This window comes from Coregonus lavaretus (genome assembly GCF_964263955.1).
Source record: "Coregonus lavaretus genome assembly, chromosome: 12".
Lineage (NCBI taxonomy): Eukaryota > Metazoa > Chordata > Actinopteri > Salmoniformes > Salmonidae > Coregonus > Coregonus lavaretus.
The window spans coordinates 27,579,770-27,595,243 of record NC_139999.1 but is presented as its reverse complement, the minus strand read 5'-3'; the positions used below and the strand labels follow the sequence as shown (position 1 = coordinate 27,595,243).

The following is a 15,474-nucleotide window of genomic DNA, read 5'->3' as shown; positions in this document are numbered from 1 at the left end:
GATTTCAGTCCTTCACGGCATAGTGTGTTACCAATTGTTTTCCTGGTGACTATGGTCCCAGCTGCCTTGAGATCATTGACAAGATCCTCCCGTGTAGTTCTGGGCTGATTCCTCACCGTTCTCATGATCATTGCAACTCCACGAGGTGAGATCTTGCATGGAGCCCCAGGCCGAGGGAGATTGACAGTTATTTTGTGTTTCTTCCATTTGCGAATAATCGCACCAACTGTTGTCACCTACTCACCAAGCTGCTTGGCAATGGTCTTGTAGCCCATTCCAGCCTTGTGTAGGTCTACAATCTTGTCCCTGACATCCTTGGAGAGCTCTTTGGTCTTGGCCATGGTGGAGAGTTTGGAATCTGATTGATTGATTGCTTCTGTGGACAGGTGTCTTTTATACAGGTAACAAGCTGAGATTAGGAGCACTCCCTTTAAGAGTGTGCTCTTAATCTCAGCTCGTTACCTGTATAAAAGACACATGGGAGCCAGAAATCTTTCTGATTGAGAGGGGGTCAAATACACTGCTAAAAAAAAAGAAAGGGAACACTTAAACAACACAATGTAACTCCAAGTTAATCACACTTCTGTGAAATCAAACTGTCCACTTAGGAAGCAACACTGATTGACAATACATTTCACATGCTGTTGTGCAAATGGAATAGACAACAGGTGGAAATCATAGGCAATTAGCAAGACACCCCCAATAAAGGACTGGTTTTGCAGGTGGTGACCACAGACCACTTCTCAGTTCCTATGCTTCCTGGCTGATGTTTTGGTCACTTTTGAATGCTGGCGGTGCTTTCACTCTAGTGGTAGCATGAGACGGAGTCTACAACCCACACAAGTGGCTCAGGTAGTGCAGCTCATCCAGGATGGCACATCAATGCGAGCTGTGGCAAGAAGGTTTGCTGTGTCTGTCAGCGTAGTGTCCAGAGCATGGAGGCGCTACCAGGAGACAGGCCAGTACATCAGGAGACGTGGAGGAGGCCGTAGGAGGGCAACAACCCAGCAGCAGGACTGCTACCTCCGCCTTTGTGCAAGGAGGAGCAGGAGGAGCACTGCCAGAGCCCTGCAAAATGACCTCCAGCAGGCCACAAATGTGCATGTGTCTGCTCAAACGGTCAGAAACAGACTCCATGAGGGTAGTCCACAGGTGGGGGTTGTGCTTACAGCCCAACACCGTGCAGGACGTTTGGCATTTGCCAGAGAACACCAAGATTGGCAAATTCGCCACTGGCGCCCTGTGCTCTTCACAGATGAAAGCAGGTTCACACTGAGCACATGTGACAGACGTGACAGAGTCTGGAGACGCCGTGGAGAACGTTCTGCTGCCTGCAACATCCTCCAGCATGACCGGTTTGGCGGTGGGTCAGTCATGGTGTGGGGTGGCATTTCTTTGGGGGACCGCACAGCCCTCCATGTGCTCGCCAGAGGTAGCCTGACTGCCATTAGGTACCGAGATGAGATCCTCAGACCCCTTGTGAGACCATATGCTGGTGCGGTTGGCCCTGGGTTCCTCCTAATGCAAGACAATGCTAGACCGCATGTGGCTGGAGTGTGTCAGCAGTTCCTGCAAGAGGAAGGCATTGATGCTATGGACTGGCCCGCCCGTTCCCCAGACCTGAATCCAATTGAGCACATCTGGGACATCATGTCTCGCTCCATCCACCAACGCCACGTTGCACCACCGACTGTCCAGGAGTTGGCGGATGCTTTAGTCCAGGTCTGGGAGGAGATCCCTCAGGAGAACATCCGCCACCTCATCAGGAGCATGCCCAGGCATTGTAGGGAGGTCATACAGGCACGTGGAGGCCACACACACTACTGAGCCTCATTTGACTTGTTTTAAGGACATTACATCAAAGTTGGATCAGCCTGTAGTGTGGTTTTCCACTTTAATTTTGAGGGTGACTCCAAATCCAGACCTCCATGGGTTGATACATTTGATTTCCATTGATAATTTTTGTGTGATTTTGTTGTCAGCACATTCAACTATGTAAAGAAAAAAGTATTTAATAAGATTATTTCATTCATTCAGATCTAGGATGTGTTATTTTAGTGTTCCCTTTATTTTTTTGAGCAGTGTACTTATTTCCCTCATTAAAATGCAAATCAATTTATAACATTTTTGACATGCGTTTTTCTGGATTTTTTTGTTGTTATTCTGTCTCTCACTATTAAAATAAACCTACCATTAAAATTATAGACTGATCATTTCTTTGTCAGTGGGCAAACATACAAAATCAGCAGGGGATCAAATACTTTTTTCCCTCACTGTATATTAAGTGATATAAAAAGATGAGTGTGAACTCACTGATGTTGCAGTGTGCTCCGATGAACCCTGCTGTACATTCACAGGTGCCAGTGGTGGAGCTGCACTTCCCACCGTTTTGACACCGGCACTCTCGCTCGCAGTTGGGACCATACCGACCTTCCACACACCCTAGGAACCAAAACAAAGCATTTGACCAGAAATCTTTTAACACGCTATAAGATAAAATAATAATAATAATAATCCCTAGAGCAATGACATCCCCTATGGAATGTTATGAAGGTGTCATTACCAACAGAGGGTAAAGTAAGTAAGTGCACAAGCCTTGGTGTGTGTGAGCCAGAACAACTCATAGGAGCAGGAGCCTATCTCCTGTTTCTGTAGCATGAGGCAACTTGATGTACAAGTACACCCTCTGGACAGGACGCTAGTCTATCGCAGGGCCTTACCCGCAATCTAGCTCCTTAATGCCTAGTGCCAAGCAGAAATGCATCAGGTCCCATTTTTACAGTCTTATCACATCCAGTCTCTGAGTTCCTCCTCTCTCCTTTCCTCCCCCTCAGCCTGTGACTCGGCCGGGGATCGAACTCCCAACCTTCCAATCTCAGGGTGGACACTCTAACCACAAGGCCTTTTGAGTTGGTAGCAGCAGAGGGTGATAGTGTACAATACATACCCTGGTTACATTTAGGACCCTGGAAGCCTGGGGCGCAGTAACACAACCCAGTCACTGGGTGGCAGAGCTGGTTGGTCTCAGAACACTGGCACACCTGGTTACAGTTGAGCCCATATGTCCCTGACAGACAGGCTGGTGGGGTAAACAGACAGACAGACAGACAGAGAGGTAAGCAACATGAAAAAGGAGACATTACAGCTGAAAGTGCAGATTGACGGAGAGGAGAAGAGCTGAGAGGGTAGTACAGTACTCACACTGTTCACAGCCATTGCCAGTGAATCCAGCGGGACAGCCACACTCCCCAGAGACATGGTGACAGGAAGTACCCTGGGGACAGGTGCAGTGTTGCACACAGCCCTTGCCATGGGTGCCAGGTAGACAGGCTGGAGGTGAAAAGGTAAAAATCCTAAACACGTATGGCTAAAAATCATATATCAGAGATAACCAGTGTGCAACAGGCTATGACAGTATAAAAAGTTGTTATCATTAAAACTATGCTACCTTTGTCACAAAGGGTTCCCCTCCAACCTGGTGGACAGAGGCAGTGCCCGGTGACGTGGTGACAGGGGGCTTCATGCTCACACTGACAGCTCTCCTCACAGCCAGCTCCAAACAGGCCCGACCCACAGGCTGAGGGGGAGGAAAGGAGAGAGGAGGAACTCAGAGACTGGATGTGATAAGAACATTCACTCACAAGAGGGTGCTGTGTTCACTGCACCCAACATTGATGATCACAAAGACAGTAAATGTCCGCTTCTCTGTCTCTCTCTCACCTTTTTCACAGCGCTTTCCGACCCAGCCAGGACGACAGTTGCACTTGCCCATCTGTCTGTCACACTGTCCCCCGTTCTCACACTGACACTGCTGCTGGCAGTCGGCCCCAAACCGCCCCGCTCCACACTCTGTAGCGTCCACACACCAACCCACAGAGACATGGCAGGAGAGAACACAAGGACATCACATCAGAGCAGTGAAACCAACCACAGGCTAACATGGAAACCTATAGTGTTTCTGCTGAGGACAGCAATACCTTCTCCAAACCTTGTGGTTTGACCTAGCAGAAAGTTGGCACTAGGAGGTGGTAACTAACCACAGAGTGGAGTTGCTAGGTAACACAGCACCAGCAGCAGCATTAGAGGTTTCCTGTGCCTGGAGTGGAATAAGGGGGCTGGGGCTGAGTGTGGCATGGACAACCAATTGTGGGAGGATAGTGTGTGATGTAGAGTAGGGTGGTGAAGTGGAGCCTCTGCGTTAGGTCTAGAGTGAGATGTTTACAGGGCAGACAGAAGACTGTGGGGTCTAGCAGACTGTCTGCAGTCCGAGGAGCTTGCGGCTCTCTCACACACACTGCCAGGGAACAGCACCAGGCAAAAACAAATTAGCTAAGCCAGGGCAAATTAGGACGGAGACTAATTTGTTACCTGAATACAGTAAAACAAACCACAGGGCCAATGTTCTAAATGGTTTCTACCATTTCAGGTAATATTATTCTTAGGCATGTCTGTCCAGACTACTCCAGCCAGAGCCTTAATGGTTTTCCATAGCCTGCATTTCTAGTAGCTGACTGGTACTGAATGGGGAACAATTATCCTGATTGGATAAATGCTTTAGGTCAACAGCTACAGAACATGATATTATATGGTAGTAAGGCATGAGTATGGTCACTTAGGGTCATGGTGACTCTATGGCTGTTTCAGTACCACTCACCTAGCTCACAGGCTGTGCCCATCCACCCGTTGGCACACATACACTGCCCACTGATTTGGTCACACGTGGCTCCATTCTGGCACAGGCAACGCTGGCGGCAGTCTGCTCCATAGAAGCCTACTGGGCATTCTAGGGGAAAAAATGGTAGACCCCTGGTCACTACTTTATAGCCCCACACATTGTTTCTTTACAGGACACAATGTATTGTGCATAGCAAGATAGGAGTAGTGATCTGCTCCTATTCTCCCAGTCCACACTCACCCTGTAAGCAGCTTGGCCCTGTCCAGCCGGGTGTACACACACACTGCCCACTCGCCGGGTGGCAGCTACCATTGTTATGGCAACCACAGGTTTGGTTACAGCCCTCCCCATAGAAACCAGCCTGGCATGCTGCAAGGAAAATATAAGACATTCTTTACTTCTAAAGAATCAATCATCAATCACTTCAATGCTAAACACACATTGGTATTACATATCTGATATGAAATGTTTTATATTGTACATGCTGTCTGAAGTATGGGATGTCCAATACTAACTCAGGTTGCAGGTAGGACCAATCCAACCAGCAGGACACACACACACCCCAGTGACATGGTTGCAGTGACCTCCGTTCAGACACACACACTTCTCCTGGCAGTCCAACCCATAGAAGCCCTGGGGACAGGCTAAAACACACACACTTTACTTCTCAGCAAACAATAAAGCATATCCATCCACAATGTTAATAACTCAATGATTCCTATAGGTTAATTGTACTGAATTACAGATACAGTTCAGTCTATGGATACGATTTATAGTTTGGGTTCTGGATAAGGTTTAGAGAGGTTTTGGGAGGTTCTCTTACGTTTCTCACAGAAGGTTCCAGTCCAGCCCACCAGACAGGTGCAGGCTCCGCTCACATGGTCACATGTCCCCTTGTTGTCACACTGACAGTGATGCCTACAGCCTAGCCCAAAAGAGCCCACTGGACACTCTGAGACACAGATTAACACAAGTACAGGATGGAGTGATAGGTGCGTGCTCTGAGATAGTACTGAAACAGAACAGTAGCAGAATAAGGAAACAACCCACAAACACCTGATATCAGATATTTTGGTTGAGGACTCTCTCACACACATACTGTCATGGCATTGTGTCCCTGTGTAGCCGGCCTCACAGTTACACTGGCCCGTCACCGCGTCACAGCTCCCGTCACTATCCTTACAGTCACATTTCTCAGCACAGTCCACCCCCCATTGCCCGGCGTCACAGGCTGCCATGGAAACAAAAAAACAGGAGACATTTTAATGGAACAGTTTAGATTCAGTGAGAGTAAACTATATTTATTTATTTATTTGTATTCATTCGAGACTGTTCAATGCCACACCCACTTTACCTTTCCTGCAGTTGTGTCCAGCCCAGCCAGGGGCACAGGTACAACGGCCCGTGGCAGGGTGGCAGCGCCCGCTGTTTTCACACATGCAGCGCAGCTGGCATCCAACACCAAACCATCCTGTCGGACATGCTACAGCACACACAAACATACTGTATGATAAAGCACTGTGAGCCAAAGAGTCACACACACTCTACATACTGTGAACACACATATTGAAATACCGTACGGTAAGTTCCCATGACACTGGCTGAAATGACATGCAAGCATCAGAAGGCATTTAACAAGAAAACCACTGGTTACACAGGAATAACATTTTCCTTTGCTGTGAAAACACGCCTGATGAAAACAGTATTTATGACCTGTCTGTGCCTCAGACAGAGGGGAATGTGGTGTGGTTGATGTTTTAATGACCCACAACAAAGCTCTATCTTTTAACATCTCTTTCTAAAATTAAACCCCAACTACCACAAGAACCTTTGATCACAGTTTTTCCATTGACTCACTCATACTCACAGTTCTGACAGAGCCTGTCCATGTACCCAGGAGGACAGGAACACGTCCCGTTGTGTTTGTCACACACTCCTCCATTCTCACAGGCTGGACAGGCCTCACGGCAGCCCACACCCCAGAAGCCCTCCACACACACTATAGCACAAATAAAGAGTTAGCATCATCATCAATATATCACAGTGTTTTGAGATAGTTGTCGGGTGACATTATCAAATAATCTAAACTTAATGATCTGATTGTTCTCTTACCATTCTCACAGCGTTTTCCTGATGTTCCTGCAGGACACTGGCATTGGCCACTCACTCTGTCACATGGGGCCCCTGAGCAGTCACAGGCCTGAGTGCAGCTTGGCCCAAACCTCCCCTCTGGACAGTCTAAAGGAGAGGACGGAGAGACAATGGTAGCCTTACTAAGAGAGGCAGCATATGGTATTCCTACATACTGACTCCATGATGTCAAAGCATTATGCCCCTCCCATATGACCAACAGGACAACCTACCTTGATCACAGTTGTCTCCACGGCGACCAGCCGGGCACAAACGTTGGCACTGCCCAGTCACATGATCACAAGACACTCTTGGCGGGCACTCACACTTGTTCTCACAGCCTGGGCCAAACGTGCCTGGGTCACACTCTGAGGAGGGGGCAGAGGAGAGGAAAGTTAAACACATATATCCCTACAAAAGGGCTGCATCTACAGCTACAGTACAGTGTGTGATGTCGGAAGATGACAAGAACTTTCTGCCTGGCACTGACCTTCTCTGCATGCGTTGCCTAGCCAACCAGGCTTGCAGACGCAGGTGCCGTGGCGACGGTGACACTCCAGAGTGTTCTGTTGGACACACTGACACTCCTCTGAACAGCCTGGTCCAAAGGCCCACTTGGGACATGCTGGATAGGGAAGGAGGGAGATAACATGAAGAATATTGAATAAGAACTGAATGTTATATTTCTATGACATAGACTGACCAGGTTAATCCAGGTGAAAGCGATGATCTCTTATTGATGTTACTTGTTCAATCCACTTCAATCAGTGTGAAGAACAGGTTAAAGAAGGATTTTTAAGCCTTGAGACAATTACAGTTTTTCTCGATTGCTAAGACACATTTCTTGAAAGCTGCTCTCCTTTTCTCTTAACTGTGAACACAAAACCCAATTTTCAAGCTACATTCACAAAACCTCAGACTCTTCTTGCAAAACCAAACTTTCACCTCAAAACAGTTCAATCTGTGCTCAAAACTGAACTATGTTGTCAAATCGTGCCCCGAGTCAATCAAAATAAAAAACACTACTGAACAGTCACTAAACACTACGTAGAAAAATAGAAAACACAATGCTCAGGACATGAAGCTGGAGAAATAAATGTTTATTGTTCACTGTAGGCTAAATGCATGTTGCAAAACAAAACAAAAACTGTGCATTTAGCACTTGTACAAAAAGACAAAACAGAAATCTTGTGCATTTACATGTAGCACTTGTAAAAACAAACAGAAATCTTATGCGTTTGCCACTTGTGTACAGTAAGCCCATGTAAAAATAAAGTACAAAAATATACAAATAAGTGCATTACTCAGCCACAGCATCATGTCTCCGTACTGGGTCAGGCCACAGGACTTCATCCACATCACAGGCCACATTTTGTCTGGCCAGGCAACGGGGGAAAAAAACCCTGGCATGCCGTATCCAGGCTTGGCATGCCTCCACACCTATGTCACCACAGGCAAGTCCCATGGCTTGCAGGAGATTTACCCTGGTGTAAGGTTGGCGTCCATATACCTTCCACCGCCATGAGGAGAATAATTCCTCAATGGGGTTTAGGAAAGGGGAGTACGGTGGAAGGCAAAGATTGATAAAACCTTGGTTCATATTGTACCACTCTCTAACCTGGTGGGCTCTGTGAAAACTCACATTGTCCCAAACAACAACATAGATGGGATGCTCATCCTGCTGCCCTAACAAAGCATCTCGCATGTGATTGAGGAAAATGAGGAGCTGGTGAGTGTTGTAGGGCCCCAGGTTGGCATGATGGTGGACAACCCCATGATTGCTGATGGCAGCACATAATGTGACATTGCCACCACGCTGCCCAGGAACACCAACAATGGCCTGATGGCCAATCACATTACGGCCTCTCCTTCTCCTTTTGGTGAGATTAAACCCAGCTTCATCCATGTAGATGTATTGATGGGGTCTTTCCATTGCATCCAGTTAAAAAACCCTCTGTAGAAATATATATAGTTTTGTAAGTGATACGGAAAAAGTGATTTAGGCCACTACAGTAAATCACTACTTAGAGTAATCAACATTGAATGTGTCTGGATATATGCCAACCTGTACATACTGGAATCTTTGCTCTTTGACTCTGTCTGAGTTGCGATCAAAGGGCACTCTGTATAGCTGTTTCATGCGCAGTCTGTTGCGCTTGAGGACACGATCAACAGTAGAGAGGCTGACACTGTTGATACCCTCAAAATTTAAATGGTCCTCAATGATCTTCTGCTGAATTTCGCTCAGTTTAATGGCATTGTTCTCACGGACCATATCAACAATTAGGGTCTCTTGGTGTGGGGAGAACATACCTGTCCTCCCACCCCCATGTGGCAGTCTTTCAATTCTACAAAAAGAGAACATGGAGTTACAAAAAATATACATGGAATACTAGGCCTACAAACAGTTAGACCAACCCTCCATTACAATACTACAGTACATTGGTACAGTGATGTACTGAAACATATATTTACTTACAGTATACTGTGGTACAGTATATAGTATGTCATACAGTAATTGCTGTCAACATTTACATACTGTACTATAATGTCAAAAAAAGGTAATTACCTGTTCTCTTCTCTAAATCTTCGGATTATGGTGGACACAGTGAATCTACTGATGTTTGGTTGTACCCTTTGTCCAGCCTCCCTCATGCTCATACCATGGACAAGAACATGGTCAATCACAGTAGCTCTGATTTCATCAGATATTACTGTTCTTTGTCTTCGCTGACCACCTCGACCACCTCGACCACCTCGACCTCCTCTCACACGAACTCTTCCTCTCAGATTTCTATCCATTGTAGGGCCTCACAAACCAGTGCTCTCTGAACTAGCTTACTGTATATGTTCCCTCACATCATTAGCCACAAGTGTGATCAATTTTGAGTTGTTGTGTTCAAGTGGTGACACCTGTGCTCTAATTGTGTTTGACTTTTGTCACCTGTGCTCACCATTATGCAGCACGGGTGCATCACAATGAAAATGTGTTGGCAAGTTATGTCTAAACAGGTGAAAAGTGCTTATGGTTTTGCCAAAAGAGTGATTGATTCAATCAGTGGGTTCAGGCAACTGAGCATTTGGTTCAGACAATAGGGTTTAGTGTTTTAGCAATTGAGAAAAACTGTAAGACATGGATTGTGTATGGGTGCCATTCAGAGGGTGAATGGGCAAGATAAAAGATTTAAGTGCCTTTGAATGGGGTATGATAGTAGGTGCCAGGCGCACCGGTTTGTGTCAAGAAGTGCAACGCTGCTGGGTTTTTTACGCTCAATAATTTCCAGTGTGTATCAAAAATGGTCCAACACCCAAAGGACATCCAGCCAACTTGACACAACTGTGGGAAGCATTGGAGTCAACATGGGCCAGCGTCCCTGTGGAACACTTTCGACACCTTGTAGAGTCCACGCCCCGATTAATTGATGCTGTTCAGAGGGCAAAAGGAGGCGTGCAACTCAATATTAGGAAGGTGTTCTTAATGTTTTGTACATTCAGTGTAAGTAGAGATGAGAGGTGAGGGGTCAGCAGTGTGAGTGACTCACCTAGATGGCAGAACCTCCCGTAGAGTCCAGGGTCACACAGACAGGCTCCGTAGGTGCGGTGGCAGCGCCCATTATTGGCACAGTTACACTTCTTATTGCACTGTTTCCCATAGAAGCCCTTAGGACAGCCTACAGACAACAAGATATTGTTATCAGGCAACTGAACGTTTCAATAGTGTGTGAATAACTGATAGTGTTTTTTGTATGTACAGTATCAGTTAACCAGTAGTTACTCACCATCCTGGCACATGTCTCCACTGACCCCAGGTGGGCAGCGACAGTTCCCATTGACAGGGTCACAGGTGGCTCCGTTCTTACACTTACAGGGGAACGAGCAGTTACTGCCGAATGATCCCTCGGGACAAGCTGTTAGGATAGAACAGAATAAAACGTTATATATTTATCCATTATACAGAGACGTGTTGTTCCACAGAGAAACACACAGACATAAGATTGATCAGATTACTGATTTACTGTGTTGAGAGTGCAGTGTCTGTGTACAGTGTGTGTATATACTGACTCTGGTTGCAGATGAGGCCTGTCCATCCATCGGGACAGTGACATCCATCTCTCCCTTGGCCACACAGCCCTCCGTTAGAGCAGTCCTCACAGGTCAGGCTGCAGTCATGGCCAAAGGTGTTGTTCAGACACACTGCACACAGGACAGAAGAGATTACTGACTATCACGTTCTAGAAAATATCTGTTTGTGGTTAGGGATTTGCCAATCTTCAACTCAATTCTTCCTAGTAACCCCTGGTGAGAAAAATAAATACTACAATACTGATGAATGTTTTCACATGAATAAATCAAGGAACAACACAAAACAGATCCTATGGCTCTCTGCCATTACCCCCTGCCACAGTCTATAAGCTTCCCCATTACTATAGAGATATGTAAAAAAACAGCCTCAGAATATGAGGCTAACCAATTTGCCACCTGCTGTGGGGTATTTAATTGCCTAGTAACTAGTAAGTCTGTTGCTCAGACACAGAGCTAATCAGATACAGGCCCAAAGTGTGTGTGTTCATGTTCAGTGGCTCACCAAATTTCTCTGCTAGCGTGCTCTCAGCCAGCAGCTCTCCAGCGTCATCATCCTCATAGTCGTCATAGCGCTCCAGGGGCTGGTTGTAGTCCTGCAGCAGGGCGAGCTGGAGCTGAGGCAGAGACCCCACAGCATCCTGGCCCCCACTAGACAGGGCCTCAACTGTATTCCCCAGCACTGCAGAGAGAAAGAGTAAGAGAGAGACAAAGAGACAGAGAAAGACAGACAGAGACACAGAGCGAGAGAGAGAGAGAGAGAGAGAGACAGACAGAGACACAGAGCGAGAGAGAGAGAGAGAGAGAGTAACAGGTTACCAGGATGTCCACGTGGGGCGTGATGATGGTGCTGTGGCCCTAGGCAACAACATTTAATTTGATTGGTGTAACTCACATTCACAGGAGCTTCGGTCCTCGTCCAGACGGAAGCCCTGGCGGCAGAAACACTGGAAGGAGCCGGCGGTGTTCTGGCATGTGTGATCACAGCCACCGTTAGCCGCCAGACACTCATCCACATCTACACAACACACACACAGTCCAGAGTCCAGTCACTTTACAAAAACACTGCTCCTCAGCCATGTTAATTGATATAAATGGCACATTTAGAGTTGAATACAGAAAACCAAAGAATACACTGCCTTTTCAACAAACATGATTAAAATGTTACAGCATCATGCACATATTATAAGTACAACTGGAAGCATTCCAGGTTCAACAGTTATATTGTATAATGAGTGCCCCACTAGATCACTATTCTAAGGTTATAAAGGGTAGAACATACCATCACAGCTACATCCATCTGAGTTGAGGTGGTAGCCCGCTGTGCAGTAGCACTCATAGCCCCCAGGGTAGTTGGTACAGTCCTGCTCGCAGCATGAGCTTGCCTCTCCACACTCGTCCAGGTCTGCCAAACAAAACACACACAATGAAAAGCATTACTGGGATGATCATGATGTTGTGACATGTTACAAACCAGGCACATGTTAAACTGACCTGAGTTAAAGGGTAAAGATTAGTCTCTAGACTGACCAACACCGATCTGAGCTGAATGGTCTCTAGACTGAATGTTAAAGGTTAGTCTAGACTGAATAGTAAAGGTTAGTCTCTAGACTGAATGGTAAAGGTTAGTCTCTAGACTGAATGGTAAAGGTTAGTCTCTAGACTGATCTGAGCTGAATGGTAAAGGTTAATCTCTGAATGGTAAAGGTTAGTCTCTAGACTGAATGGTAAAGGTTAGTCTCTAGACTGATCTGAGCTGAATGGTAAAGGTTAATCTCTGAATGGTAAAGGTTAGTCTCTAGACTGACCAACACAGGTCTTGAGGTCATCCTCCAGTCGATAACCCTGGTTACAGCTGCAGACAGGGCCGCCAGTTGAGTGCTGGCAGTGATGGGAGCAGCCTCCGTTGTTTCTCTCACAGCTGCTGACGATCTCCATCTCAATCCCTGTCACAGAAACACGAGATGACACTCCGATTACTTCTGATGGAAACATTTTGTACATTTCAGATTATTTCAAATAGGCAAAGAGATGATGATGATTATAGGAGCCAAACTCACGGTAGCACCGGCGTCCATCTGCTCCCAGCTCGTAGGCAGTGTAACACACACAGGCGAAGGAGCCCAGGGTGTTGTGGCAGCCATGAGCACAACCCGACTGTTCAGACTCACACTCATCAATATCTGGGACAGATAAACAAAGAGTATATACGGATCTATTCTAGAACGTAAATACAGAGACATGATTGACCCTGTATGAACAGTAGTGCAGTAGTCAACAGGCGGACATCTTACCCTCACAGCTCTTCCTGTCCTCTGCCAGCTTGTACCCATTTCTACAGTCACAGTGGGTCTTGCTACCATTAACAAGACAGTCTTGCTGGCAGCCGCCATTCTTATCTAGACATGGATTCTCCACTTTAACACAGGAGACACACAACGTTTAATGTTGACAGCACTTTATCTTGAAAAATATTATACATTTCTAACAAATATAATCAGTGGGAAAGGGGATGACATTTATCTAAAATGCAGAAGTACATCGAATACACACTGACACAACTACTCAAGACAAAGGTCCCAACTCTACACTGGGCTGAGTATTTGTCTGCATATTTGTGTGCGTTTAACTTGTATCTGCCTGTCCTGTCCACTCCAGCAGCTGGAGTGAGAAGCTTCAGCACTGCAAAAATTTGAGTAAGCTGGTCCTGGCCAACCATTACAACGTAAAATCGTCTAAAAGACAGTGATTATTCTAAAATTAGAATCTTCCCTCCCTTAGAGAGAACTAGTCCACCTCAGCGAGTCACACACACACAGAGAGAGACAGAGAGAGAGAGAGAGAGAGAGAGAGAGAGAGAGAGGAGGAGCCCACCTCAACCAGCCAGGCCTCCCCAGCCCTGCCGGCTGCATGCCTCCCCTTCAGCCCACAGAACAGCCTCCCACTGACAGCGGCACCGGCACAGATCAGCCACACCCCAGCTCCAACACCCACCAGCCCCAACTCTAACCCCTCCAGTCCAGAAGAAACACTGGCTGAGATTGTCCTGTTGATGGACTCAAATGGGAAGTTTGTTCAGGAGAAGAAACTTTTCCCTAGACACAAAACGAGAAAGGTGTGGTGCCCAACAACGCAGAGTGCCATGGCGCTGCTTGATAAGGCCCAGCTCGGGTCGCCAAGCCACATAATCATACACACCGGAAGTAACGACTTGAGTACTCAGTAGGAGAGGGTGGCGACTTAACTACGGGGAGTGATTGAGAAGGCCTCCGCAATCTTCCCCAACTCAAGGATTGTGGTGTCAACCCTTCTACAGAGGAAGGACTTGCACCCTGCCACAATCCAAAGAATAAACGCCAGCCTCTCTCGGGACTGTGCCCTGCGACCCAATGTACACCTGGCCCACCCTCGATCTGGACTGTCTCTATGACCATGTTCACCTGTACAGGGAGACAGTCCCCATCCTTGCTAAGACTCTCAAGGACGTCGCTTTAAACCGCATCCCAACCTCTCCACCCAGCGACAGCTGCCTCTGATTGGGAATCATACCCGGCCAGACATAGAATAACTAGAACCTAAACATAGAATATATAACATAGATTTCCACACCCTAACTCAACAAACAAGAGTTCTATAGGTCAGGGCGTGACAGTACCCCCCCCCCCCCCCCCCCAAAGGTGCGGACTCCGGCCGCACAAACCTGACATGACAGGGGAGGGTCCGGGTGGGCTTCACGCTTCGGTGGCGGCTCCGGCTTTGGGCGTGACGTCTTCTCCCTTGCTGCCTCCGCGTTGTACCCCTGGACCGGTCTGGACCTCAACGCGGAGCTTCCCCTCTCAGTCCTCCCACGATGCACCGATCCCTGTCTGGACCCTGGTGTGGGAGACCCCGAACCTGGAGAGGGGCTGACGTCTGGACCCGGAGTAGAGCCGCTGACCGGAGCTGAACTGGATCCCGGTGGAGCGGACTACACAGGCTCCGGAATGGAGCCGCTGACCGGAGCGGATTGCTCTGGCTCCGGAGTGGAGCTGTTGACCGGAGCTGGACTGGACACCGGTGGAGCGGACTGCTCTGGCTCCGGAGTGGAGCCGCTGACCGGAGCTGGACTAGGCACGGGTGGAGCAGACTGTTCTGACTCCGGAGTGGAGCAGCTGACCGGATCTGGACTGGACCCTGGTGGAGCGGAATTCTCTGACTCCGGAGTGGAGCCGCTGACCGGAGCTGGAATGGGCACTGGTGGAGCGGACTACTCTGGCTCCGGAATGGATCCGCTGACCGGAGCGGATTGCTCTGGCACCGGAGTGGAGCCGTTGACCGGAGCTGGACTGGACACCGGTGGAGCGGACTGCTCTGACTCCGGATTAGAGCCGCTGACCGGAGCTGGACTGGGCACCGGTGGAGCGGACTGCTCTGGCTGCGGAGTGGAGCCGCTGACCGGAGCTGGACTAGGCACCGGTGGAGCAGACTGTTCTGACTCCGGAGTGGAGCAGCTGACCGGAGCTGGACTGGACCCCGGTGGAGCGGACTGCTCTGGCTCCGGAGTGGAGCCGCTGACTGGAGCTGGACCAGGCACAGGTGGAACGGGCCGG

The 15,474-nt window shown here is 48.0% G+C and overlaps 1 protein-coding gene across 1 annotated transcript in view; it reads right to left on the bottom strand.

The window, feature by feature from the left end:
- Positions 1 to 15,474, bottom strand: part of LOC311138210 (uncharacterized protein) — a gene marked incomplete at both ends in the record, with an annotated part of 109,141 nt that overhangs the window by 2,803 nt on the left and 90,864 nt on the right. Inside the window, 24 exons of the mRNA XM_084172882.1 lie at positions 2,314 to 2,442; positions 2,948 to 3,079; positions 3,202 to 3,330; positions 3,449 to 3,577; positions 3,721 to 3,849; positions 4,655 to 4,783; positions 4,916 to 5,044; positions 5,191 to 5,319; positions 5,499 to 5,627; positions 5,775 to 5,906; positions 6,030 to 6,158; positions 6,543 to 6,674; positions 6,788 to 6,913; positions 7,039 to 7,173; positions 7,296 to 7,430; positions 10,348 to 10,476; positions 10,585 to 10,713; positions 10,868 to 10,999; positions 11,391 to 11,567; positions 11,781 to 11,903; positions 12,168 to 12,290; positions 12,694 to 12,831; positions 12,946 to 13,068; positions 13,180 to 13,302. Of these exons, the coding sequence (XP_084029008.1) occupies positions 2,314 to 2,442; positions 2,948 to 3,079; positions 3,202 to 3,330; positions 3,449 to 3,577; positions 3,721 to 3,849; positions 4,655 to 4,783; positions 4,916 to 5,044; positions 5,191 to 5,319; positions 5,499 to 5,627; positions 5,775 to 5,906; positions 6,030 to 6,158; positions 6,543 to 6,674; positions 6,788 to 6,913; positions 7,039 to 7,173; positions 7,296 to 7,430; positions 10,348 to 10,476; positions 10,585 to 10,713; positions 10,868 to 10,999; positions 11,391 to 11,567; positions 11,781 to 11,903; positions 12,168 to 12,290; positions 12,694 to 12,831; positions 12,946 to 13,068; positions 13,180 to 13,302 (3,150 nt within the window). The remainder of the gene's footprint in view (positions 1 to 2,313; positions 2,443 to 2,947; positions 3,080 to 3,201; positions 3,331 to 3,448; positions 3,578 to 3,720; positions 3,850 to 4,654; positions 4,784 to 4,915; positions 5,045 to 5,190; positions 5,320 to 5,498; positions 5,628 to 5,774; positions 5,907 to 6,029; positions 6,159 to 6,542; positions 6,675 to 6,787; positions 6,914 to 7,038; positions 7,174 to 7,295; positions 7,431 to 10,347; positions 10,477 to 10,584; positions 10,714 to 10,867; positions 11,000 to 11,390; positions 11,568 to 11,780; positions 11,904 to 12,167; positions 12,291 to 12,693; positions 12,832 to 12,945; positions 13,069 to 13,179; positions 13,303 to 15,474) is intronic.